The 22,841-nt window shown below is 36.7% G+C and overlaps 1 protein-coding gene across 1 annotated transcript in view; it reads left to right on the top strand.

Annotated features, from left to right (window-relative positions):
* Positions 1-22,841, top strand: part of FAT1 (FAT atypical cadherin 1) — a 137,731-nt gene that overhangs the window by 84,193 nt on the left and 30,697 nt on the right. Inside the window, exons 4-10 of the mRNA XM_006882264.1 lie at positions 712-1,041; positions 1,464-1,674; positions 3,932-4,071; positions 9,487-9,762; positions 9,891-10,101; positions 16,848-20,915; positions 21,380-21,576. Of these exons, the coding sequence (XP_006882326.1) occupies positions 712-1,041; positions 1,464-1,674; positions 3,932-4,071; positions 9,487-9,762; positions 9,891-10,101; positions 16,848-20,915; positions 21,380-21,576 (5,433 nt within the window). The remainder of the gene's footprint in view (positions 1-711; positions 1,042-1,463; positions 1,675-3,931; positions 4,072-9,486; positions 9,763-9,890; positions 10,102-16,847; positions 20,916-21,379; positions 21,577-22,841) is intronic.

Below are 22,841 nucleotides of genomic sequence, written 5' to 3'. Positions count from 1 at the left end.
TTGCATATTTCTTTTTTCTTATTATAAGGTATTTGAAATATATGTTGGTATTAGATCTTGTGTTTTGGCATTTTTTGGAGGGGGCTTGTAAGTACTCACAGTATTGTTCTTGTTTTTATACAGAATTATATAAAGTTCGTGCTTTTGAAAAATTTGACATAGAATTTGGTCAAAATCAACATATGCTTCTTCAAAATCTTATTTTAGGGCTAATTTAATATACCTTCTAGTCCTTAAAAGGGTGCTCTGGTGGCCTCGAGGGTAAGAAGTTACCTGAGTGGGCATGGAGGTGCCAGGCCAGAGGTAGACAGTTCACATCTATTATTGGCACCACAGCAGACCATTGAGCAGTCTTTTCATATACAGTTTATAGGCTCTGAAAAAATTTTTGGTTGGTCAGTTATGAGTAGGTTCCAACTCTATTGCAATGAGATGAGTCCTTGACTAACAGTTTTTTTAAAAAAATTATTGGCTGCAGCTTTCTTTGCCCTTGCCGAGCTCCATGAATCTCTTGTTCATAAATGCAGGAGAGGATGCGTTACATCTTCATTGAGACTTTGTCAGAATGAGAGGAGACAAGTGCTTTGTAAACTAGAGAGGTGTACACACATCCTGACTATCACTGGGAAGGTTTTTACTTTTTATGTAGCACATTGGGAAAAAAAAAAACAAAAACAACACCATTTACTGATCTGTTAACTCCCCAAACAGGTAACTGTGACAGACAACGGCAATCCCTCCAAATCAACAATTGCAAGAGTAATTGTAAAAATCCTTGATGAAAATGACAACAAACCCCAGTTCCTGCAAAAATTCTACAAAATTGGACTCCCAGAACGGGAAAAACCAGAACGAGAAAGAAATGCCAAGCGGGAGCCAATATATCGAGTTATAGCCACTGACAAAGATGAAGGTCCCAATGCAGAAATCTCCTACAGCATCGAAGAGGGAAATGAGCATGGCAAATTTTTTATTGAGCCAAAAACTGGACTAGTTTCATCCAAGAAGTTTTCTGGAGCTGGAGAATATGATATTCTTACAGTGAGCTTGATCTTTTTCTTTAAATTCCATTTATATGCTTTGACTTTATAAATGTATAAGAACTATAAATTACTTTATAAGAAATATAAAAACTTAAAAAATATCTTCATCCTTTGTGACCAAATAATTAAGACAGTGATTGATAGTGTTTTAGAAGAACAGTTTGGTTTTTCCTTTCCGTTAGATCTTTTTTATTGGTTATATTGCATATGGTCTTCAAGATTTTGCTGATTTTATCAAGCATTAAACACTGTGTATTTCACAAATGATAAATGTGAAATGGGTTCAATTTAAAACTGAATCAGAGTATACATTAATTACAGGATGTCACTTCTGGTTTATAATAGATTTAACTTTAAAATACCTTCTTTAAAAAAATACTTTCCTCTTGTATTCCCTCCCCCTCCTTCCATATTTTAAAGATTAAGGCAGTTGACAATGGTCGTCCTCAAAAGTCCTCAACCACTCGACTCCATATTGAATGGATCACAAAACCCAAACCCTCCTTGGAGCCAATTTCATTTGAAGAATCATTTTTTACCTTTACTGTAATGGAAAGTGATCCAGTTGCACACATGATTGGAGTAATATCTGTTGAGCCTCCTGGCACACCTCTTTGGTTTGACATCATTGGTAAGTATTTCTCGAAACTTTCATTCTCTCGCTATTCTTTTTAATATCAATCTCAGAATTTCAAAACCTGAGTATGACTTTTGGGTTAAAACTTTTATTTGAATTCATAATGAAACTTTTGACAATATACAACATAATAAATTTGTTTGAAATGAGTGTTATTTTATATCTAATGTATCATAAGAAAAATATTTTCTTTTGAAATATAGCAGGTATTTACAGAACATTAAACATTTCTAAAACAACAGCTTAATAATTTCATTTCTTAATGCATAACTTATGGTACAGTATTATTTTTAGTGAATATGATGAATATAAAAATTGCTCTGCTTGTGTGATTGTCATGTCAATATTTTGTAGAAAATAAGCTTGAAAATTTTTATTTCTATAACGTAAAAATTAGAGTACCCGCTATTTTATCTTAATCTGCCCTAGTTTCAGCAGAAAGTTGGATCCATTAGATTAAGTCTCACTGTAATAAAATTAACTTTTATTTTTGTTGTTTAGTTTACCTTATGCACACAAGAGAAAAGCCGTTTTAGATTTTTTTCCACTGTATTTTCATAATACTGTAATTGTTAGTGTGTTTAAAACTAAAGGTAAAGTTAGGTCTAGTTGGGACTCTATACACCTTTCTTTTCTACCCCTTAATCTAATCTATCTCCACCGTTTCAGCAGTTGGGACAAATGTGACATAAACTGCAATGACCACAAACTTTTAATTCTGGAATGCTAGATAATTCATTGCCATCAACTCAGTTCCAACTCATAGCACCCTTTTATTAGTTTTCTGAGGCTGTAAATATTTACAGGAGTATATGGTAATACCTTCCTTACACAGAGCAGTTGGTGGTGGGTTTCAACTGCTGACCTCTTATTAGGAGCCCAGCACTTAACCTGCTATGGAATAGGATTGGGAATTGGCCCAAATTGAGTCATTGTATGAAATTGTTGGCTTTCTAGTCACCATGAAATAGCTCTAAGACAGGAATGAGATTATTTGCATTGTTAGCTAAAATTAGTTTGTTTCTATTAACTTTTCTCACATTTCCGGGTTAACAAAACTTCTGTTCTTGTCTCTTATTTAACTGTTGCAACTTTTGTGTTGGGAACTGATTTGATTGACTGACCTTTGTTCTGTGCTTGCTTTCCATGCTTGCTTGCTTCTTTTTGGCTGTGCCAGGAGACGCACTTGCTAGAGAAGTGTTTTACATCTTTCAGATGGCTTGTGACCTGAACTGTACAGCAGAAGGTATCTGCTGAGATCACATAATTTGCTTTGAGATTATGAGATCTAAAATAAAAGCACTGATTTTCAGAACTTTTTCATTTTCAGTCACAATCTTGCATTGTTTGTTTTTTTCTTCCTTTTTCATAATGTGCACGTGGTCTCTCATTTCAGTGGCAAACCTGTTGACTTGCAATACGTACCTAGATTTTTAGTTGTAGGTTTGGTTTAAGACAGTGTTTATATTTGCATTTGGCTAGATTTAGTCGTAGATCTTCATCATGACATTAAGCCTTTGTTTTAATTCCACTTCATTTCATAGCTATAAGTATTTCAAATTCAGTGGATTTGTAATGCAGATTTTCTCAGCTCATGTACTAATGTTTGAATGATAAATAATGTAAAATATATTGGAGGTGCACTTAGATATTAGGAAGAAAGAAATGTTAATTTTTCTTTGGGTTTTGCTATTTTTATAGCAGTGGGAATATACTACTTTTTTAAATTGAATGTAATAGCCAGGACTAATTGAAGCTGCCTGTTTTGTTTTTCTTTTCCAGATTTAACATTTGTTTTTATTAGTTATTTTGTCAGTGCATTATCTTCAAAGTGTGACAAATGCTGTTTTGAGTAATTAAAACTTTTAAGTTCTTTATTAATTGATGTTTCAGTAAGGCTCTGAGCTATAAATGTGAAAGATATTTGAAACTCTTAAAAAGCAATTTGAAAGTAATTCACTAACTGTGTTAGAAATGACTTCCTATGTTTAGAGTTGCAGAATTGTTCTCTTCCTTTAATGGTAGATAGCTTCCTTGACACAATTATGGCTCAGAGCAGCCTTTTAGCATAATAGGCATTATCTTTCCGATAGACCATTCTTTTTTCAAAATATTAGGTCCTTAGAATTATCTTGTTAAGTGTACTAAAAACTATTTCACTGCCATTAAGTATCAGAATGCAACAAAATAGATGACAAATTTTGTACCTGTGACCTGCTCTTATTCTTCTGTTTCTCCCAATTTGAATTAGGTGGCAATTATGACAGTCACTTTGATGTAGACAAGGGAACTGGAACCATCATCATTGCCAGACCTCTTGATGCAGAACAAAAATCTAGCTATAACCTCACAGTGGAGGCTTCTGATGGCACCACAACAATACTTACTCAGGTAAGCAGACTATGTATGAGGTATTTGTCAGAGGAGGAATGAGAGTATTCTGAGTGAAGGTGCACCACTTGCAGTATAGTCTGAATGGGACCACAGACCATTAAAATAGGCTCTAAAATTAGTGGCTATAACATAAGCACTTGCACCCAAAATTTTCATTTTAATGAAAGAAAATTACTTCAAATCTTGATTCAGATTTTGCTTGTAGTTAATGAAACAGTTTGGACCAAAGACCTAACAATAGCATACACTCACTTAGCTGCAATATATCTAAATACTCTCATTTTGCACTCATTTTAAAATGTATTCATTGTAACAGTACTGCTCTTAAGAGTGGTTACCCAAGCTATTTTAATTAAAACTAGTTAAAAGGATTAACCTTTTAAATTGCTTTTTAAAACTTTGTTTCCCTTGGACTTCCTATCATTACTGCTAAAATGGTGGATAATTCCTTTAAAACCTTTATTTCTAATGCCTAAAAGATGACCAAATTGGAATGTCAAAAGTTTATATAAGTTTACTTTTCTCTTTTTTCTCAGGCTATATACCCTCCCAGATTTTGTTGTGGGCCATTTGAACTCTGCCAAGGAGCACTCTTGAAACAAAAGTCATTTTGGGATTTCGAAGGAGATAGAGACTTTTTCAGTCACTTATTTAATAAATACTTGTTTAGAACTTATTAGATCCTAAATATTGTTCTGAAAACTGAATAGCGGGGTTGGGGGGAAGCCTAATGACTTATGCAGAATTTGTTTTTAAATAAAATTACTTGCATTTATTTTTATTTTTTTGTCCATAATTGTGATAGTGTTTCTATTTTACTTTTGTTCTTCTTTCTCTGTAGTAATTATAAGTAAAATAACAATAGAAAGCTTACGTTCGCTTGTAATTCTCATTTAAGACTTTTGGTTGTGAGGTTGGTACAAGGTTGGCTGAAGTTTTCTTCTGTTGCGCATAGGGTCACTGTGAGGAGATAACAGCATCAACAATAATATTGGGGGGAGAAGGCTAATTTCAGGAATTCTTTTCCTCACCAAAATAGAAAAAGTTTTTATCCTTCATCTTTCCATTATTGGATAATATGTGAATACCCTGATAGTATAATTTATTACATGAAGTTCTAAACTCCTGCCATTTCTATTCCAGAGATTTTAGTATGGAAATGTTCAGTCTCACCAAAGATTTTTTTAATATACTATGGCAATTACAGTAAAAAATGTAGAATTCTGAAACCGAATTTTACATTATCGCCTTTGGTCTTTTGCTGGTGAGCAAATTGGTAGAGATCTGTAACAAAAGTTGGAAAGAAAGTTCTCTTTAGCATAGGGATTCAAAGAGTGTGGAGTGGTTAGTTATCCAAGGATCCTTCTTTGGGAGCAATAGAATCTGGAGCTACTATTTACATAGAAAGAGACTGAAGTAGTATGTGGAAAGTGGAAAAAGAAAAATTAAGATACAGAATATGGAGATTGCCACATTGTCTGTATCAAGTTGAAGTATGAAGCAGTTGGGAAGATTGCTTCTTTGGAAGCTTAGCTTGGGCAGACGAAGGAGGGCTCAGACGATCTAACTTTACCTCTGCCAGTCCCTTCTTATTTGGGAGTGAGGAAGAGACACAAACCAGTTAACTAGGTACAGTCAGACATGAAGTGTGTCTCGTGAATAAGCCACTGATCCGCTGCACAGGCAATGTGGCTCTAATCTCCAGTGATTACTACTTGAGAACCAGGTGGCTAAAAGGACATTATTTAGGAACCATAATTGGAATTACTTTTAACCCATACATATAGGATCCAAATTGAAAACAAACTTATATACAGAAGCTAGTATAGCATAGTCCTCATAACTTTGCCATCTGAGGCCTAGATTTTGCTGTGAACACCTACAAATGCTTTCACAGCCACACCTTTATTTAAATTACTCCCTGAGAAGTAATCAAGCATTGCCTTGGGAAGTTTCTGTAACTAAATATAACAAAATTACTAAAGTTTGATTCAGGCCTTGCAGGCTTTTATACTGGTAGCTAAGTGTTACTGTATGTATGAAAATATATGGCCTAAAAAAAGAGAGTTAATTAAATATTTATAAATATAAGGCTTCTGAGCTCCGATTTTTTAACTTTACCTTATACTTCTCTAAATCATAAATGAGGCAGCACTATCTAATCATTTAGCTACTTCTAAAGAAAATAAAGACTATAATCTCTTTATGATGATTGTGATCCTTTTACCCCCTTCTCCACATGCTTGTGAATTTTAGTGTATGTGAGATTGGTATATATACCACACCTTGGGGTAATTTTGAGGTGGTCATTTAGAACTTCTAGTACAATATTAAAATTTCGATTGTTTTGGTAACTGGTCTTATTCTAGAGATAAACAGAATCTATTGATTTTTCTTCTTAAGTTCATGAAGCTAGGTTTTAGAGCATGAAAACGAGAATGAAGCAGCAAGACCTATAATACATTTAATGGGAAAATTCTGAAAGAAGGTGTTTAAGATCTTTAGCAGTGCATAGAGATAATTTTGAATGATCACCTAACAAGTCTAGCAAGCAGAGTTTAATAATAATCAGGGGAAAGTTCCTCTGTGCCAATGTCCTCATTACTGAAGATTATACGTATACTCACAGTATTCATTACTTACCACATAAATGAGTAATTAGGAGTGCAATATTTCCCTGGTAATTTTGCTTTTAGTGAATATAGCTAAAAAGGTGGGGGGAGAAAAACTTGATATGAAATAATGGTTTTATATTAAAATTCTGCAAAACCTAGGAAATACATCCTACTTCTTATTTTTTGGGTACACATAAAACCTTAAATTATAGCTTCATGTATATTTTGTAACTTAGTTTCAGTCCTTTTCAGAAGGCCTTAAGATATCTGAATCTGTTGCTGGGTGGAAAAGGTAATCAGAATCTCAAAGAATGGTTCAAGAGCCCAGGCTGACAAGTTGTTAAACTGTAGGGGGGAAAAAGGAGCAATCAGCGATTAGGTTTACAGACTGGCACTGAGGATTGTGCGATACAATCTAGGTGAGAGTAGAGCAGCCAGAACAGAGTACAGCAATCTGAACAGGGTTGATAAGGCACGGAACAGCAAGGCAGAAATGAGTTTGTTGAGAAACAACAGGTTTTGCTGCATCAGGGTCAGTTGACAGCAGATGCTAGATTTGAGACTGTTTAGAAGAGCATTACTGAATAAAGCAAAAGATCTTCAGCAGAATGAGGTGGCTGGGAGACCATGTGCTCAGTTCAGATAATTTATCGGCCAGCTTCCTGTACTGCTTTTTCTTTTTCTGATTAGGCATTGTTCTGACACATACTAATTTGAGTTTTTCAGCCCTGTGTCCATATTTCCTTTTTTTTTTTTTTTTTGCAAGTACTTAATATATTTTGGGAGTAGATGGATGGTTGGGATATTGTCTGCTTCTAAGCAGCTCTGACCCTCTGTACTTCAGCTTTCTCATCAGAATAACATAGAGGTAATGATCCCGTCCTCATAGATAAGAGTTCTTTTTGAGAGTTGGATTAGGTAACACGCTAGTTGCTCTTGGAGCCTGTTGCTTACTTAGTACTTGGTCAGAAAGTGTTAGCTGTCCACTTCATCACTGGTTTGGGCTCTTGTTTCCCACCTGGTGCTTTGATTCACTCTCCTCACCTCTTTGTTGTGGCAATTCACGCTATACTGCCTGCAGCCCGGAGAGTCATCTTCACTGCAAAGAGAAGGTTCAGGTACATTTCCTCTATCGGGAGGTTCACAGCATGCATAAGATAAGCCTCTCCAGTCTCAGCTCAGGACTCCTAGTTTTTGCACACTTGATGTCACTTTCTTTCCTTTCCTTTGTTGCCTTAGTTCCAGATCTTTCTCTTCAGTCTCTGAAATACAGATTGCTTAATCCTTCCTCTTGTCATGTCTTTGTTAAAAATCCTCTTCTACCTCTGTGTGTGTTCATCAAGCAACCTAAAACCTACTCAAAGTTTCATATCCTTATTAATTTTAATATCTTAGACCATTTCTGAATTCTTTTTAAACTTACCTTGATAGTTATGAAGCATTAAATAGTCTTGTTTGTAGAAACATTGACCGATGAGGTTGAGAGGTGCATGGGGGGTAGGATTATGTCATAGTTCATGTTTTAGTTTCAGAATGCTCTCGTAACAGAATTAACACAAATGGGTAGCTTTATTCAAGAGAGCTTTAGACTCAAAGTCCAAATCAGGAGCTTAGCCTTGTCAGATCTTCCTTTCTTGGGAACGCTGGGCATTCCCTGGTTCCTTCACATCCCCTGGTTTATAAAGGCAGTCGACAAATCTGCCTTCCTGGGCTGTGTGTGTATATGTATTTGGGCTTTTTATAGAGCAGAAGTGACTATGTTTAGGTCCCACCCTGTAGTTACATGACCTCATTAACAAAAGGAAACCACTTACATTGTAATACAAGGAAAGCATCCACGTTTTTGAGAGACACAGTTTAGTCTGTAACACCTCATAGAAGCTAAGCAAATGCTAAGCATGTACATAATCCACTACTGTTCAGTCTATTCCAACTCAAACTCTTCTCCACCCGGGTCTTCCTCTTTTTTGCTGACCTTTCCAAACATGATGTTCTTTACTAAAGAGTTGCCTCTCCTAACAGTATGCCCAAAGTATGTGAGAGAAAGCTTCACCATTCTTGCCTCTAAGAAACACAGGACTGGGCTTTTAATGTATAATTTTTTCCCCCCTAAGATTTTTCATTTTTATGCTATATGTAAGAGAGTTGGTTTTTTTCCTATCAACTTAATCAGTTTTAGGAAATAAACCTAATTAATTATCTGTGTAGATTTTGGGACATCTGATGGTATAGACCAAAGAGAGTTAGTACTGCTAACCCAAACTCTGCCTCTTTGGTGGTTCAAAGCCACGTGTGGCTCCTCAGGAGAAAGATGGGCAGTCTTCTGCTGTTAAAAACCACCCTATCATTGGGAACTTGAAATGTCACAGGTTAGAATAACACATTTGGATGGTGTGACCACATAGTGGCATGTTCACCTTTCTTTACCTTGGTATTTACAGATTAAAATCTGATGGGAAAGGTTAATTTTCTGTAAACTCTGTAAATTTCTTTGTTATCTTGCATAAATAATCCAAAATTATCTCTTCTGTGAAGACCTGGAAAATTAAAATCTGCCTTTCAGAAGTTATTAATGAATTTTCTCCCTAAAATTTATTTTAGGAGTTTTGATAAGCCTTCAGTATCTTACTCATATTTTGATCATGTATCCATCAGGTGGTTTTAAGTATATTTTTTATTCTAGATTTTTCTTCATTATATTTCTTGTTTCAAAAAACATTAGCTTTTAAAAACTTTCCCCCTAGTTCTTCAGATATCAATACAGCATAGAGAGTAATTATTTATTTTGTCATTCTAGGTATTTATCAAAGTAATTGACACAAATGACCATCGTCCTCAGTTTTCTTCATCCAAATATGAGGTAGTTATTCCTGAAGATACAGTGCCAGAAACAGAAATTTTACAAATCAGTGCTGTGGATAAAGATGAGAAAAACAAACTAATCTACACTCTGCAAAGCAGTACTGATCCCTTGAGTCTCAAGAAATTTCGTCTGGATCCTGCCACTGGCTCTCTGTACACCTCTGAAAAGCTGGATCATGAAGCCATTCACCAGCATGTTCTTACAGTAATGGTGAGCTGTGCTTATTCTTCTGCTGCCATATTAGTGATTCCTACTCAGTTTTGTCTTTTTGGGGCTAATTTTTAATCAGTTACAAGGAAAAACTGCAAGAAGATCGATTGATGCATCATTTCTTCCAGGTCCGGGATCAAGATGTTCCTGTAAAGCGCAACTATGCAAGGATTGTGGTTAACATCAGTGATGCAAATGACCATGCCCCGTGGTTCACTAGTTCCTCCTATGAAGGACGCGTTTATGAATCGGCAGCTGTTGGCTCAGTTGTGTTGCAGGTGACGGCGCTTGACAAGGACAAAGGGAAAAATGCTGAAGTCCTGTACTCTATTGAATCAGGTATTTCTGGGGCACTCAGCTGTTTCTTTGAACTTGATTTTAAGTATTAAGGGATTTCTGTGTATCATTGCAGAAATTACTAAAATTGTTCTTTAGTGTTAAGAAAAAAATATATTCCCCCTTGCCCCCGCCTTTAATTGTAACTCATTAGAAAGTAAAGGCAGATTGTCTTCATTCTGAATAAATTTCTTGAGGATTCATAATATTAGCAACATACAAAGCTTTGAGACCATGTAATATATCCAGAATTGTTGAAATCACATGGTCAGAATATCTGTCAACCAGGAACACAGGCGTAGTCCTTTGACATTTTATCTTTAGAGTATTTTGTCACAGGAAATTCTGTGACAAAGTTCAGAATCACTGATCTAAGCTGCTTTGTGAAAGAAAATTGTTATGCACCTATAATTCCCTTCTAGATGATGCTTTTCCATCGCTTTGCCTCCCATATGCCTTTAACAGTTAAACTTCATTTATGACATTTAATTGTGGCAGCAGTCACCAGATGGCTTGGAATGGGACTAGAAGGAATGGTGCTGAGACTGAGCTGTGTGCTGGGTTGTGCCCAAGGCATCATGAATAGGACACAGCCACTAGACCATTGGCCGGGACAAGTTCTAGGTACAGTAGGGCAAGATGTGCAGAGTCCTCCCCAGCAGGAGAAAGAAGGGTCACCAGTAAGCACTGATTCAGAGATAAAATTTTTATTCACTTTCAGCGTATGCTCTCACTCATTGCATAAACTACGGTTATTTATGCGCTTCTCTGTGCCAAGAACCTTCATACACGGGCTGGATAGGAATTACTGTGGGTCCACAACCCTGTGTTCTTGCAAAAAAATCTTGCCCAATTACAACAGGCATCTGATTTAGAGCATACGATTTATATAGTCAGAAATCACCTTGCTTTGGGACTTTGCCTACTCATGCCAAGTGTAGGGAGTATGAGATTAAATATTGAAAAGGCAGCTTTCCCATTTCCATCTTCCTCAGTGCCCTTGTTAGTGTAAGGAATACAGGGTCTTCATGATTTTCTCATGGATTTGAAGTACTGAGATCGTTCATATTACCTGACTTTTTACGGAGCATGTATCTTACATATTTAGAAATTCTCTTTCCCAGGAATAAATTCCCTTTAGATCACTTAAAATCTGAATAAAAAGGGAATACTTTTTCTTTTAAAAAAGCCTCAACAATGCTTTCCAAACATTTTTATGTGATTAACTATTTGTATTTTTAATATATTTGAAGTTTTCATTTGTTTACCTGAAAACAACCCTGTTGCCTTCATTACCCACAAATAAGATCTTAAACGAACTGCCTGTGATCACAGTGTTGAAATGAGTTATAATATGGTTAGTGCCTGGAATAAAGATGCTTTTTTCGCTGGTTTGGGAATTCAGCAGTTAGAAAAACAGTACATTCCATTTTTGCATGCCTAAGCACTTCAGTAAAATCATTTGCTCACAGCAAACCGACTGGTTTGTGTAGGAGTAAATGTTAAACTTTCCCTTAGCTTTCACATAATTTTCAACAACTGGGTGGTTAAAATATGATTGTTGGAGCTTGACTAAAGGCATGTGCATTCCCTGAATTCTTGTAATGACTGATGGGATTAGTAATTTGATATTTCAAGAATGGTACTATGTCTTCATCTCAAAGAATAGCCAATACCTAGAGCTTGAGTCTATATAGAATTTGGACTTGCAAGAAGATCTTTTTGTTATCTGTTTGTCGTATTAAACTGATGCTAAGTAATTACTTTATAGGGACTTTCTATCCTTGAAGTGTAATACACTTGTGTGTTTGTGTGTGTGTAACTTGGAATAATGCAAACTATAAAATGATCACATTGCTTTCTGTTAGAGGTTCATGCATAAGCACCTGCTTTTAATTTGTGTTGGGTAATTTGTATTGGGTTGCATTTAATAAAGTCAAAAGACTAATTATAAATTCAAGCCATAATATTTCATCTTTAATTTGCAACAATTTATGAGCAAAGGTTTGGTCTGATTAGAACTCTTTAGGGAAAAAAATTAATTAAAGGATATTTTTAATAACAATTGAGTTATACACTGGAGACACATCAGTGCTGTACTCTATACTGTTTTCTTCTCTTTATTTCTTTTCTTAACATAGATTATGAGAACACTGTTCACAGCTATTTAAATGCCTAGAAGTAGAAAAACAAAACCCAGAGAATATATTCATTTTAATTGGTTTCTTCTCCCAAATTTAGACTAAGTATAATTATTGTAATTTAATTTTTACAGAAATTGCTATGCTACTGACCATTCAGCAGACTCTTATTGAGAGAAACAAACTCTATACATGACTCCTTTAAGGAGTGCACTGTGTATAATATAGCCATAGCTAATGAACTGAGTTAGCTCGTTTGCACAGATAATCACCCCTTTTCAAACATAGAGAGCACTTTAAGACTTTAGAAATCTCTCATCGTTTTACCCAAGGAACCCTGGAGATATATTTTGTTGCATTTCACACTGCCTACAATAAAGTTCGTCAGTTTGAATCCACCAACTGCTCTGTGGGACAAGAAGGGAGAATCTCCTTTTGTAAAAATTTGCAACCCCCAAAACCCAATGAAATGTTTGCTATGTGGCAAAATTTACCAGTTTGGCCATGGGAAATAACTTCCTAATGTGAATGACCAAGTAGTAACTGCTTTATTTCATTCAGATACCATACGTGTATTGCAATATTTGTTAAATGCACTTCTAATTATCAGATTAGTCAGGGACATGTTTATACCAGTCACTAGTATTCGGTGGTTTTCTGTATGTTTGTGATGTTGCTTTTCTGTTTGTAAATTTGATACAAAATTTCTACCATGTGTGTCACACTCATAATTCTGCAATTCTGTGTGTGTAATCTCAGTGTCAAAGCTACATAATTTCCTGTTTCATGTTATTGCTGTCGGTGATAAGCTTAGAACTGTCGTTACTTAAATCAAGATACTACAATTGATAAAGAATGTGTCTGAATTTCACCTGGCCAGTGTAAAAATTTTTCAAGCTGAGATTCTCAATTAGATAGGACATTTCTTAATACTTTTAAATGAAGTATTTTATTTACTCTTAACAAATTTTTGTTGGTAATGCTAGAAGTATAAAGGAAATAATTTAAAAATAGAAGTAGAAATATAGTCCCTTCATAAATGTATTAATGTGGTCAATTTCTGGTCTTTAAGTGTACTCGTGGGCAAAAGCCATTTCTTTCAACAAGTATTTACTGCTGTTGGTATTCACCAGGAAGTTGGGACCAACTCATAGCTTGACCCTCCAGTGTGTTTTCAAAGGTAGTAAATGGCACAGAAGGAGATTGCCGTCTTTCTTCTACAGAGCAGCTGGTGGATTTGAACTTTGGTTTGGCAGCTGACTCTTTTCCACCAGAGTGTTCTGTGACATAGTAATTTTTTAAAATGTTGGTGATGTAGTAGCAAACAAAGCAGACCATGCTTGAGTGGAGTTTTCCTAGTGAGAGAATAATAGCAAATTGAAAATGACGATAGAATGTAGCGTGTTGTGATACATACTGCAAAGAAAAAGCAGGATAAGGGCCTAGGAATAGTAGTCATGCTGAGTAGGGAAGGAAGGTCTTGCAAAACAGGACATTCTAGGAAAGCTGGAATGAATGAACGAGAGTGGGAAGGTGATGAAATAGCTGAGAATGACTTCAGGAGAAGACATGCTAAGTGCAGTGGCCCTGAGATGAGATCTATGTACCTGTTTGAGGAAAGTTCAAGGAGTGAGGATAAAGACAGGTGTGCAAAGTCGATTGCGATTTTCTCTGGAAGACCAGATGATCATTCACAGTTTTAGGTAGTGGAAGGATATAGAGATAGAATGAGAAAAGGACCTTGGAGTTCTGATGGCTGCTTGAAATGCTGTGAGTGAGAATCTAGGACTTTGATTCTGTAAATACAGACAGAACTGATATTAGTGTCTGAGAGGCCTGGTGGAAGCAGCAGGACTGCATCCTCAGGCCAGATTCAGCTCAGAGCTTGAGGCCTGAGGAAGTTGGCCTTCTACCCTGTTGCACATGGAGATAGTATCTTGAGGCTTGGTTGTAGAGCCATACATATTTAATAAAAACTAGACTGGTTGAGAGCTAAGAAAAAGTTGCCATAGATTTTTGGAAACTGTATTAAAGAAAGGAAATGAGTACTGCAGAGGAAGTGTTTAGTATTAATGATTTGGAGACAAATGAGCACATTATACTAAATACGTCTTTCTATGCAAATAATGTGCCTGCTTTACCTTCCCCCTCAACTCACACAGCTAATCCCCCTTTCTGTGTTGTTTACCTTTGTATCATGCATATTATATTATGTGGGTGAGTTATTAAGAAAAATTCTGGTCCATGAAATGCAGATTGAAAACATAGATGAAATTTGAGAAGTTAAGTGACAAGTTAACTTTGGACAATAAATCATTTTGGGAAAATAGATATCAGCTTTTTGATTGGGGTAATGAGTTCTAGGCTCTTTTTTATGACCTGGAAAAGGGAAGAAGCTTTTACATTGATAGATCAAGCCAGGGCCCTTATTGCTGTGATCTATCCAGAAAGGTCCTGGTAAATTGAATTTTCAAATAACAGATTTTTTATCAACGGAACAAAGATGCAATAATCATGGAGTTGTGGTTGCAGCTCAGTATATATGATGCATTTAGAAAAGGCTCAAAGAAGTCAACTATCTTAAGCAGAGTTGTTCATCCTTAGTTCCTGTTGGCATTTTCAACCAGATAGTTACAGGAACTGAACTTTGCTTTTGGGAAGTTTAACATCATCTCTGGTGTCTTCTCTAAAGGTTCCTGTAGCACCCTTCCTCCCATGTGACTATAAAAATATCCACAGATATTACCAGATATTCCCACTCCTTTCAGAATCATCATCTTTCAGAACCTTAAACCCGTCTGGGAAAGATTAAGAAAGGAATATTATTCAGATTTTCAGACCATAAAAAGTGGAATTGTTGGTTGCTGTTGAGTCGAACATGACTCATGGCAACCCTATGAACAAAAGACCTGAAGCCTTTCTATAACTATCGTCCTTTATCAAAGTTCATTGAGTTTCCAGAGGCATGTTGTTTAGGAAGTGGATGCCACTCCTGCTTCCAACAAAAGTGGAATAGGTTGCAACAATTAATTTATCAAATAGCTACCTACTTAAAACCAACCGTCTTAAAATTTTATGCAAATTTCTTTTGGTGGAATAAAATCTTTTAGAAATTGAATTGCATCTTCCCCATATATTTGTTGTCAACCCTTGACCTTATTCCAGCTTAACATTTGGGAATGGATGTTCTTTATTAGCTGAAGAGACTTTTATCAATTTTAGTTGTCACTTAAGCCAATCACCTTTGCAATATAGTGGGGTACAAAAGATCTGATTAGGCATATAAAAGCTAGCAGAGATGAGGGAATAGAGATTCCAAACCAGTCAACCATTAACCGAAGCTCAGAAGAGACCAGGACCCTCCTCCAGTACCAACAGAGTGAGAAAGCCTTTCCCTGGAGGCAGCACTCTGTGAGCTCAGACTTGCAGTCTCTTATTGAGAAAATACATTTCTCTGTGTTGAAGTCACCCACTTGTCATATTTGTTATAACGGCACAAAATAACTACGATAATTTTCCTAATAAAAATCTTGAGAATATACTGAAAATATAAGCCCTTTCTAAGAAGGAGTTTTGGTAATAAGTAAATAACTTTGAGTAGTTTTTTATAATGAGTAACAATCTTTTTCATAATAAGTAAGAATCTTGAAAGCATGCTAGAGATGTTGTTGTTGTTGTTATGTGCCGTCGAGTCGTTTGTGACTCATAGTGACCCTTTGTACAACAGCCCTAAACCCTGCTTTATCCTGTGCCAGTCACATTGCCTCTGACACACCCATCCCGATTGCCCCAGTCAGTGAATCAATCCACCTAATAGAAGGTCTTCCTCTCCTGAGCTGTCCCTCCACCCTACCAAGCATGATGTCTCTCTCCAAGGACCTGTCTCTCCTTACAACATGTCCAAAGTAAGTCAGACGAAGCCCCAGAATCTTTGCCTCCAAGGAGTAGCGTGGTTTAATCCTCTCCAGGATGAATCTGTTTTCTTGTCAGTCCATTGTACATTCAATACTCTTCTCCAGCACCACAGCTCAAAGGCATCAATTCTCCTTCTATCCTCTCTAGTCATTGTCCAACTCTCTGATGCCTAACAAGTGATTGCAAAGACCATGGCCTGTATCAGGCACACCTTAGTCTCCAGAGAGATACCATTGCTCTTGAGTACTTTAGAGAGGTCCCTAACAGCAGACTTTCCCATCACAATACGTTTTTTGATTTCCTGGCTGCTGGTGCCAAGAGTATTGACCGTGGAGCCGAGCAAACTGGAAGAATTTTTCTTGGACAGTTGGAAAATAAATTACTAACTAAATATCTCTTTCTGCCACACATTTCTGGTTCAGTTAATAAAGAGAAAATTTCAGTTCTAGACAGTGTTATTACTTTTGTTTCTTATTGTTCATAATTTATAGGCAAGTCTTGGAAAATGTATACCTTGTTTTAGGTGGATAAAATGAAACAAGGTGAAGATTACTTTCAAATGTTGAGAGCTCTAATTTTCTGTTTAATTTCTGAATATACGCTTTTAAAAGGCAATTTTTTTCATAACTTTGTGTCTGCTTCTGCAACTATTTGTATTTTCTCTTAATTTCACTCCTCCTCTCTTTCTTTCAGGGAATATTGGAAATTCTTTTACAATCGATCCCATCTTGGGCTCTATAAAAACTGCCAAAGAATTAGATCGAAGCAACCAAGTGGAATATGATTTAATGGTGAAAGCTACTGATAAAGGAAATCCACCAATGAGTGAAATAACATCTGTGCACATCTCTGTCACCATTGCCGACAATGCCTCTCCCAAGTTTACATCTAAAGAATATTCTGTGGAAATTAGTGAAACTATCAGCATTGGGAGTTTTGTAGTAATGGTTATGTCTCATAGTCAGTCATCAGTGCTGTATGAAATAAAAGATGGGAATATTGGTGATGCTTTTGACATTAATCCACACTCTGGAAGTATCATCACTCAAAAAAGCTTGGATTTTGAAACACTGCCAATTTACACATTGGTAATACAAGGAACTAACATGGCTGGCTTGTCTACCAACACAACAGTTGTAGTTCATCTCCAGGATGAAAATGACAACATGCCAGTTTTTATGCAGGCAGAATATACAGGACTCATTAGTGAATCGGCTGCAATTAACAGTGTGGTCCTAACAGACAGCAATGTCCCATTAGTGATTCGAGCAATGGATGCTGATAGAGAATCAAATGCTTTGCTTGTTTATCGCATCGTTGAACCATCTGTACACAAGTATTTTGCCATTGATTCTAGCACTGGTGCTATTCATACAGTTTTAAGCTTAGACTATGAAGAAACAAGTGTTTTTCACTTCACTGTGCAAGTGCATGACATGGGCACACCACGTTTATTTGCTGACTATGCAGCCAATGTGACTATCCATGTAATTGACATCAATGACTGCCCTCCTGTGTTCTCCAAATCATTATACGAAGCATCACTTTTGTTGCCAACATATAAAGGAGTAAAAGTCATCACAGTAAATGCCACAGATGCTGATTCAAGGGCATTCTCTCAGTTAATGTACTCTATCACTGAAGGCAACATTGGGGAGAAGTTTTGTATGGACTACAAGACCGGTACTATAACTGTACAAAATACAACTCAGTTAAGAAGCCGTTATGAGTTAACCATTAGAGCTTCTGATGGCAGATTTGCAAGTTTTACTTCTGTGAAAATTAATGTGAAAGAAAGTAGAGAAAGTCAGTTAAAGTTTACCCAAGATTCATACTCTGCAGCAGTGAAGGAGAATTCCACTGAAGTTAAAACACTAGCTGTCATTACTGCCATTGGGAATCCAATCAATGAACCTTTGTTTTATCATATCCTCAACCCAGATCGAAGATTTAAAATAAGCCACACTTCAGGAGTACTTTCTACCACTGGCATCCCATTTGATCGTGAACAGCAGGAGGCATTTGACGTGGTAGTTGAAGTTACAGAAGAACATAAACCATCAGTAGTTGCTCATGTTGTTGTGAAGGTCACCATAGAAGATCAAAATGATAATGCACCAGTGTTTGTCAACCTTCCTTACTATGCTGTGGTTAAAGTGGACACCGAGGTGGGGCATGTCATTCGCCATGTTACTGCAGTGGACAGAGACAGTGGCCGCAATGGGGATGTGCATTACTACCTTAAGGAACACCATGAACATTTTCAAATTGGACCCTCTGGTGAAATATCACTGAAAAAGCCATTTGAACCAGACACCTTAAATAAGGAGTATCTTGTCACAGTGATTGCAAAAGATGGTGGAAACCCACCTTTTTCGGCTGAAGTTATAGTTCCAATCACTGTTATGAATAAAGCCATGCCTGTGTTTGAAAAGCCTTTCTACAGTGCAGAAATTCCTGAGAATGTCCAGATGCACAGTCCCGTTGTCCACGTACAAGCTAACAGTCCAGAAGGTCTGAAAGTATTCTATAGCATCACAGATGGAGATCCTTTTAGCCAGTTCAATATTAACTTCAATACAGGGGTTATAAATGTAATAGCACCTTTAGACTTTGAGGCCCACCCGGCCTATAAATTGTGCATAAGAGCAACTGACTCGTTGACTGATGCTCACGCTGAGGTATTTGTAGACATTGTGGTGGAAGACATCAATGATAACCCCCCTGTGTTCACTCAACCCTCGTATGCTGCAACATTGTCTGAGGCTTCTGTAATTGGAACATCTGTCGTTCAAGTTAGAGCAACAGATTCTGACTCAGAACCAAATAGAGGAATTTCATACCAGATGTTTGGAAATCATAGCAAGAGTCATGATCATTTTCACATAGATAGCAACACTGGCCTCATTTCATTAGTCAGGACTTTGGATTATGAACAGTTGCAGCAGCACAAGATTTTTGTAAGGGCCATTGACGGTGGCATGCCCCCTCTGAGCAGTGACGTCATTGTGACAGTGGATGTCACTGACCTCAATGATAATCCACCACTGTTTGACCAGCACGTTTATGAAGCCAAAATCAGTGAGCACGCAGCTCATGGCCATTTTGTGACTTGTGTAAAAGCCCATGATGCAGACAGTTCAGACATAGATAAGTTGGAATACTCCATTCTGTCTGGCAATGATCATAAGAACTTTGTCATTGACAGTGAAACCGGCATTATCACGCTCTCTAACCTGCGCAGGCATGCCTTGAAGCCATTTTACCATCTTAACATCTCTGTTTCTGATGGAGTTTTCAGGAGTTCAGCTCAGGTTCAGGTAACAGTAATTGGAGGCAATTTGCACAGTCCTGTTTTCCTTCAGAACGAATACGAGGTTGAGCTGGCTGAGAATGCTCCCGTACACACCTTAGTGACAGCAGTTAAAGCAACTGATGAAGATGCTGGCATTTACGGCCACATCACCTACCATATCGTAAATGACTTTGCTAAAGACAGATTTTACACAAATGAGAGAGGACAGATCTTTACTTTGGAAAAACTTGATCGGGAAACTCCAGCAGAGAAAGTAATCCCCATTCGCTTAATGGCTAAGGATGCTGGAGGAAAAGTTGCTTTCTGCACCGTTAATGTCATTCTTACAGATGACAATGATAATGCACCCCAATTTCGAGCAACCAAGTATGAAGTGAACATCGGATCCGATGCTCCCAAAGGGACATCAGTTATTAAGGTTCTTGCAAGTGATGCTGATGAGGGATCCAATGCCGATGTCTCCTACACTATTGAAGCAGATTCAGAGAGTGTTAAGGAGAATTTGGAAATTAACAAACTGTCTGGCATAATTACCACAAAGGAAAGCTTAATTGGCTTAGAAAATGAATTCTTCACTTTCTTTGTGAGAGCTGTGGATAATGGAACTCCGCCAAAAGAATCCGTTGTTCCTGTTTATATTAAAATACTTCCACCAGAAATGCGGCTTCCAAAGTTTTCAGAACCATTTTATACCTATACTGTTTCCGAAGACATTCCTATTGGAACAGAACTTGATCTCATCCGAGTAGAACATAGTGGGAGTGTTGTTTACAGTCTAATCAAAGGGAATACTCCAGAAAGTAATCGAGATGAGTTCTTTGTGATTGACAGACAAAGTGGGCGACTGAAACTGGAGAAGAGTCTTGATCATGAGACAACAAAGTGGTATCAGTTTTCTGTACTGGCTCGGTGCACTCAGGGTGATTATGAGGTAGTGGCATCTGTAGATGTTAGTATCCAGGTGAAAGATGCAAATGATAACAGTCCGGTCCTGGAATCTAACCCATATGAGGCATTTATTGTTGAAAACCTGCCAGGAGGAAGTAGAGTCATCCAGACCAGGGCATCTGACGTGGACTCAGGAACCAATGGCCAAATTATGTACAGTCTAGATCAGACACAAAGTGTAGAAGTCATCGAATCCTTTGCCATTAACATGGAAACAGGCTGGATTACAACTCTGAAGGAACTTGACCATGAAAAAAGGAACAATTACCAGATTAAAGTAATTGCCTCAGATCATGGGGAAAAAGTTCAGCTGTCCTCCACAGCCATTGTGGATGTCACTGTAACTGATGTCAATGACAGCCCGCCACGATTCACAGCAGAGATTTACAAAGGGACTGTGAGTGAAGATGACCCCCCAGGTGGTGTAATCGCCATCTTAAGTACCACGGATGCTGATTCTGAAGAGATTAACAGACAAGTTACATACTATATCACAGGTAAAAGTGCAAAGATTATTTTATGGAAAATTCATTGTTGGAAATAGAAAGTCTAGAAAATATTTCATGGAACTTGGGAAATAAGGGGTCATGGAACTTGGGAAATAAGGGGCTGATTTTAGTTAAATGTCCTCAAAATAAGTAACATTTGTTGAGATAATATTTCAGGATCTTAAAGTGTTATTTCCTTGCACTGTTTTTTACTTTCTATTAGATTTATCCTTGTTATAAAGCAAGTATATTTTAATTAAAAAGAAAAACCCATTTTCTTATCAATTACATTATTATCATTCAGTCGCTTTTATATTTTTACTTAAAAACACATTATGCTATAGTTAAATGTAATTTTTTTAAAAAGTGTTTTCTTTTTAGAAACCAGTGCATTATTTATCTTTTGCATAGTTTATTTTTTAGAATACTTCTTTTTATCCTTGTTTAAACATCTTTTTCTAATTACTTAATAGGAGGGGATCCTTTGGGGCAGTTTGCTGTTGAAAATATACAGAATGAATGGAAGGTGTATGTGAAGAAACCACTGGATAGAGAGAAAAAGGATAATTATCTTCTGACCATCACAGCAACTGATGGAACCTTTTCATCAAAAGCCATAGTTGAAGTGAAAGTGCTGGATGCAAATGACAATGTTCCAGTGTGTGAAAAGGTAAGCTGTTCTTTTCTTAAATTTATATACTATGAATTGAACTTTTATTAAGACTTTGAGTAAGGCTCTCAGGCCATGTTTTAATGTAAGTCCACTGTGTTTTACATTATAATTTGTTACTTGCCTAAGTAAGTAGAGGTGAAGATTATCTGGGCACAAGTTGGAAAAAATTTCAGAATTACTTTTGGGATGCTCTGTAGCTCAAAAAGCTCTCATTCAGTAAAACTGTAAATTATGGATAAGTTTACAGTTGTGCCTAGTATAAAATGCTGTGTAAATGTCTCATCAAAAGAATTCCCTTCATTTGAGATTCAGGTACTTAGAAATGTGGCCAACATTTTAGTATGTAGATTTCTATTTTGCTTTAACAGGCCTTTTTGATGGCCTTAACTGTTGGACACTAATGTGATGGCCTGTGAACCTCCAGTGATAGTGGTTAGATGTCATTGAGTCAACTCCAACACATAATAATTCTTTGTACAATGTATCAATGTCTGTAAGAAGATAATGGTAGCACAAGGAAAGGTGGGCTGAGGATTTGGAGAAGGCTCCACATTCGGTACACATGAGATGTAGCTTGGAAATGAATAGAAATGTGTATCAGCAGAGCCTTAAAATTCCCTTGTGAACTTGAAGAAGGTAATAAATGTCACTGAGTTGTACATGTAAAAATTGATGAGATGGTTATCATTGTTATGTGTATTTAAACCAAACTAAAAAAACAAACAAAACAAACCCTAGCCATGAGGGAAAGTGGGATTTCTGAGGAAGAGATTAATCCCATTCATCTTTGTACTGTTGATTTCTCTCCACACACATGCGTAACGTATATATGTATGATTTGTTAAATGTGATGTACTTGTATGTATGTGTTATGTAACAAAAACAACAGCTAAGCAAAACACATCCTAACTTTTTAAGAAGTCTGAACTTCTATATAATTGGACATTCCCTCTTTCTTAAGCATTAAAAGAATAAATTCACTTTTAAACATATAATTAAAAGTTAAGTATAAGGGGAATGGTTTAAAAAAAAACGCAAAACTATTGCTTATTCATCATTTACATTTTACAGTACTGAAAGCATCAGTACAATATCGCATGTGCTGTAAAATATAATTCACCTATACATTCATGAAGAAAATAAATTCAAACATACCTGTTTCTTGCTTGTCCTTGCTTATCTGCGGTGGCTGCGGCCCTCAAGCCTCACTTCCGCCCAAGACCACGCTTGTCAGAGCTTCCAAGGGCTTGCTCCCGCCGGAA

The sequence above is a fragment of the Elephantulus edwardii genome, unplaced genomic scaffold (assembly GCF_000299155.1).
Source record: "Elephantulus edwardii isolate Elephantulus edwardi_28Jun2011 unplaced genomic scaffold, EleEdw1.0 scaffold00018, whole genome shotgun sequence".
NCBI classification, from domain to species: Eukaryota; Metazoa; Chordata; class Mammalia; order Macroscelidea; family Macroscelididae; genus Elephantulus; species Elephantulus edwardii.
This window is presented reverse-complemented; position numbering and strand designations above follow the sequence as displayed.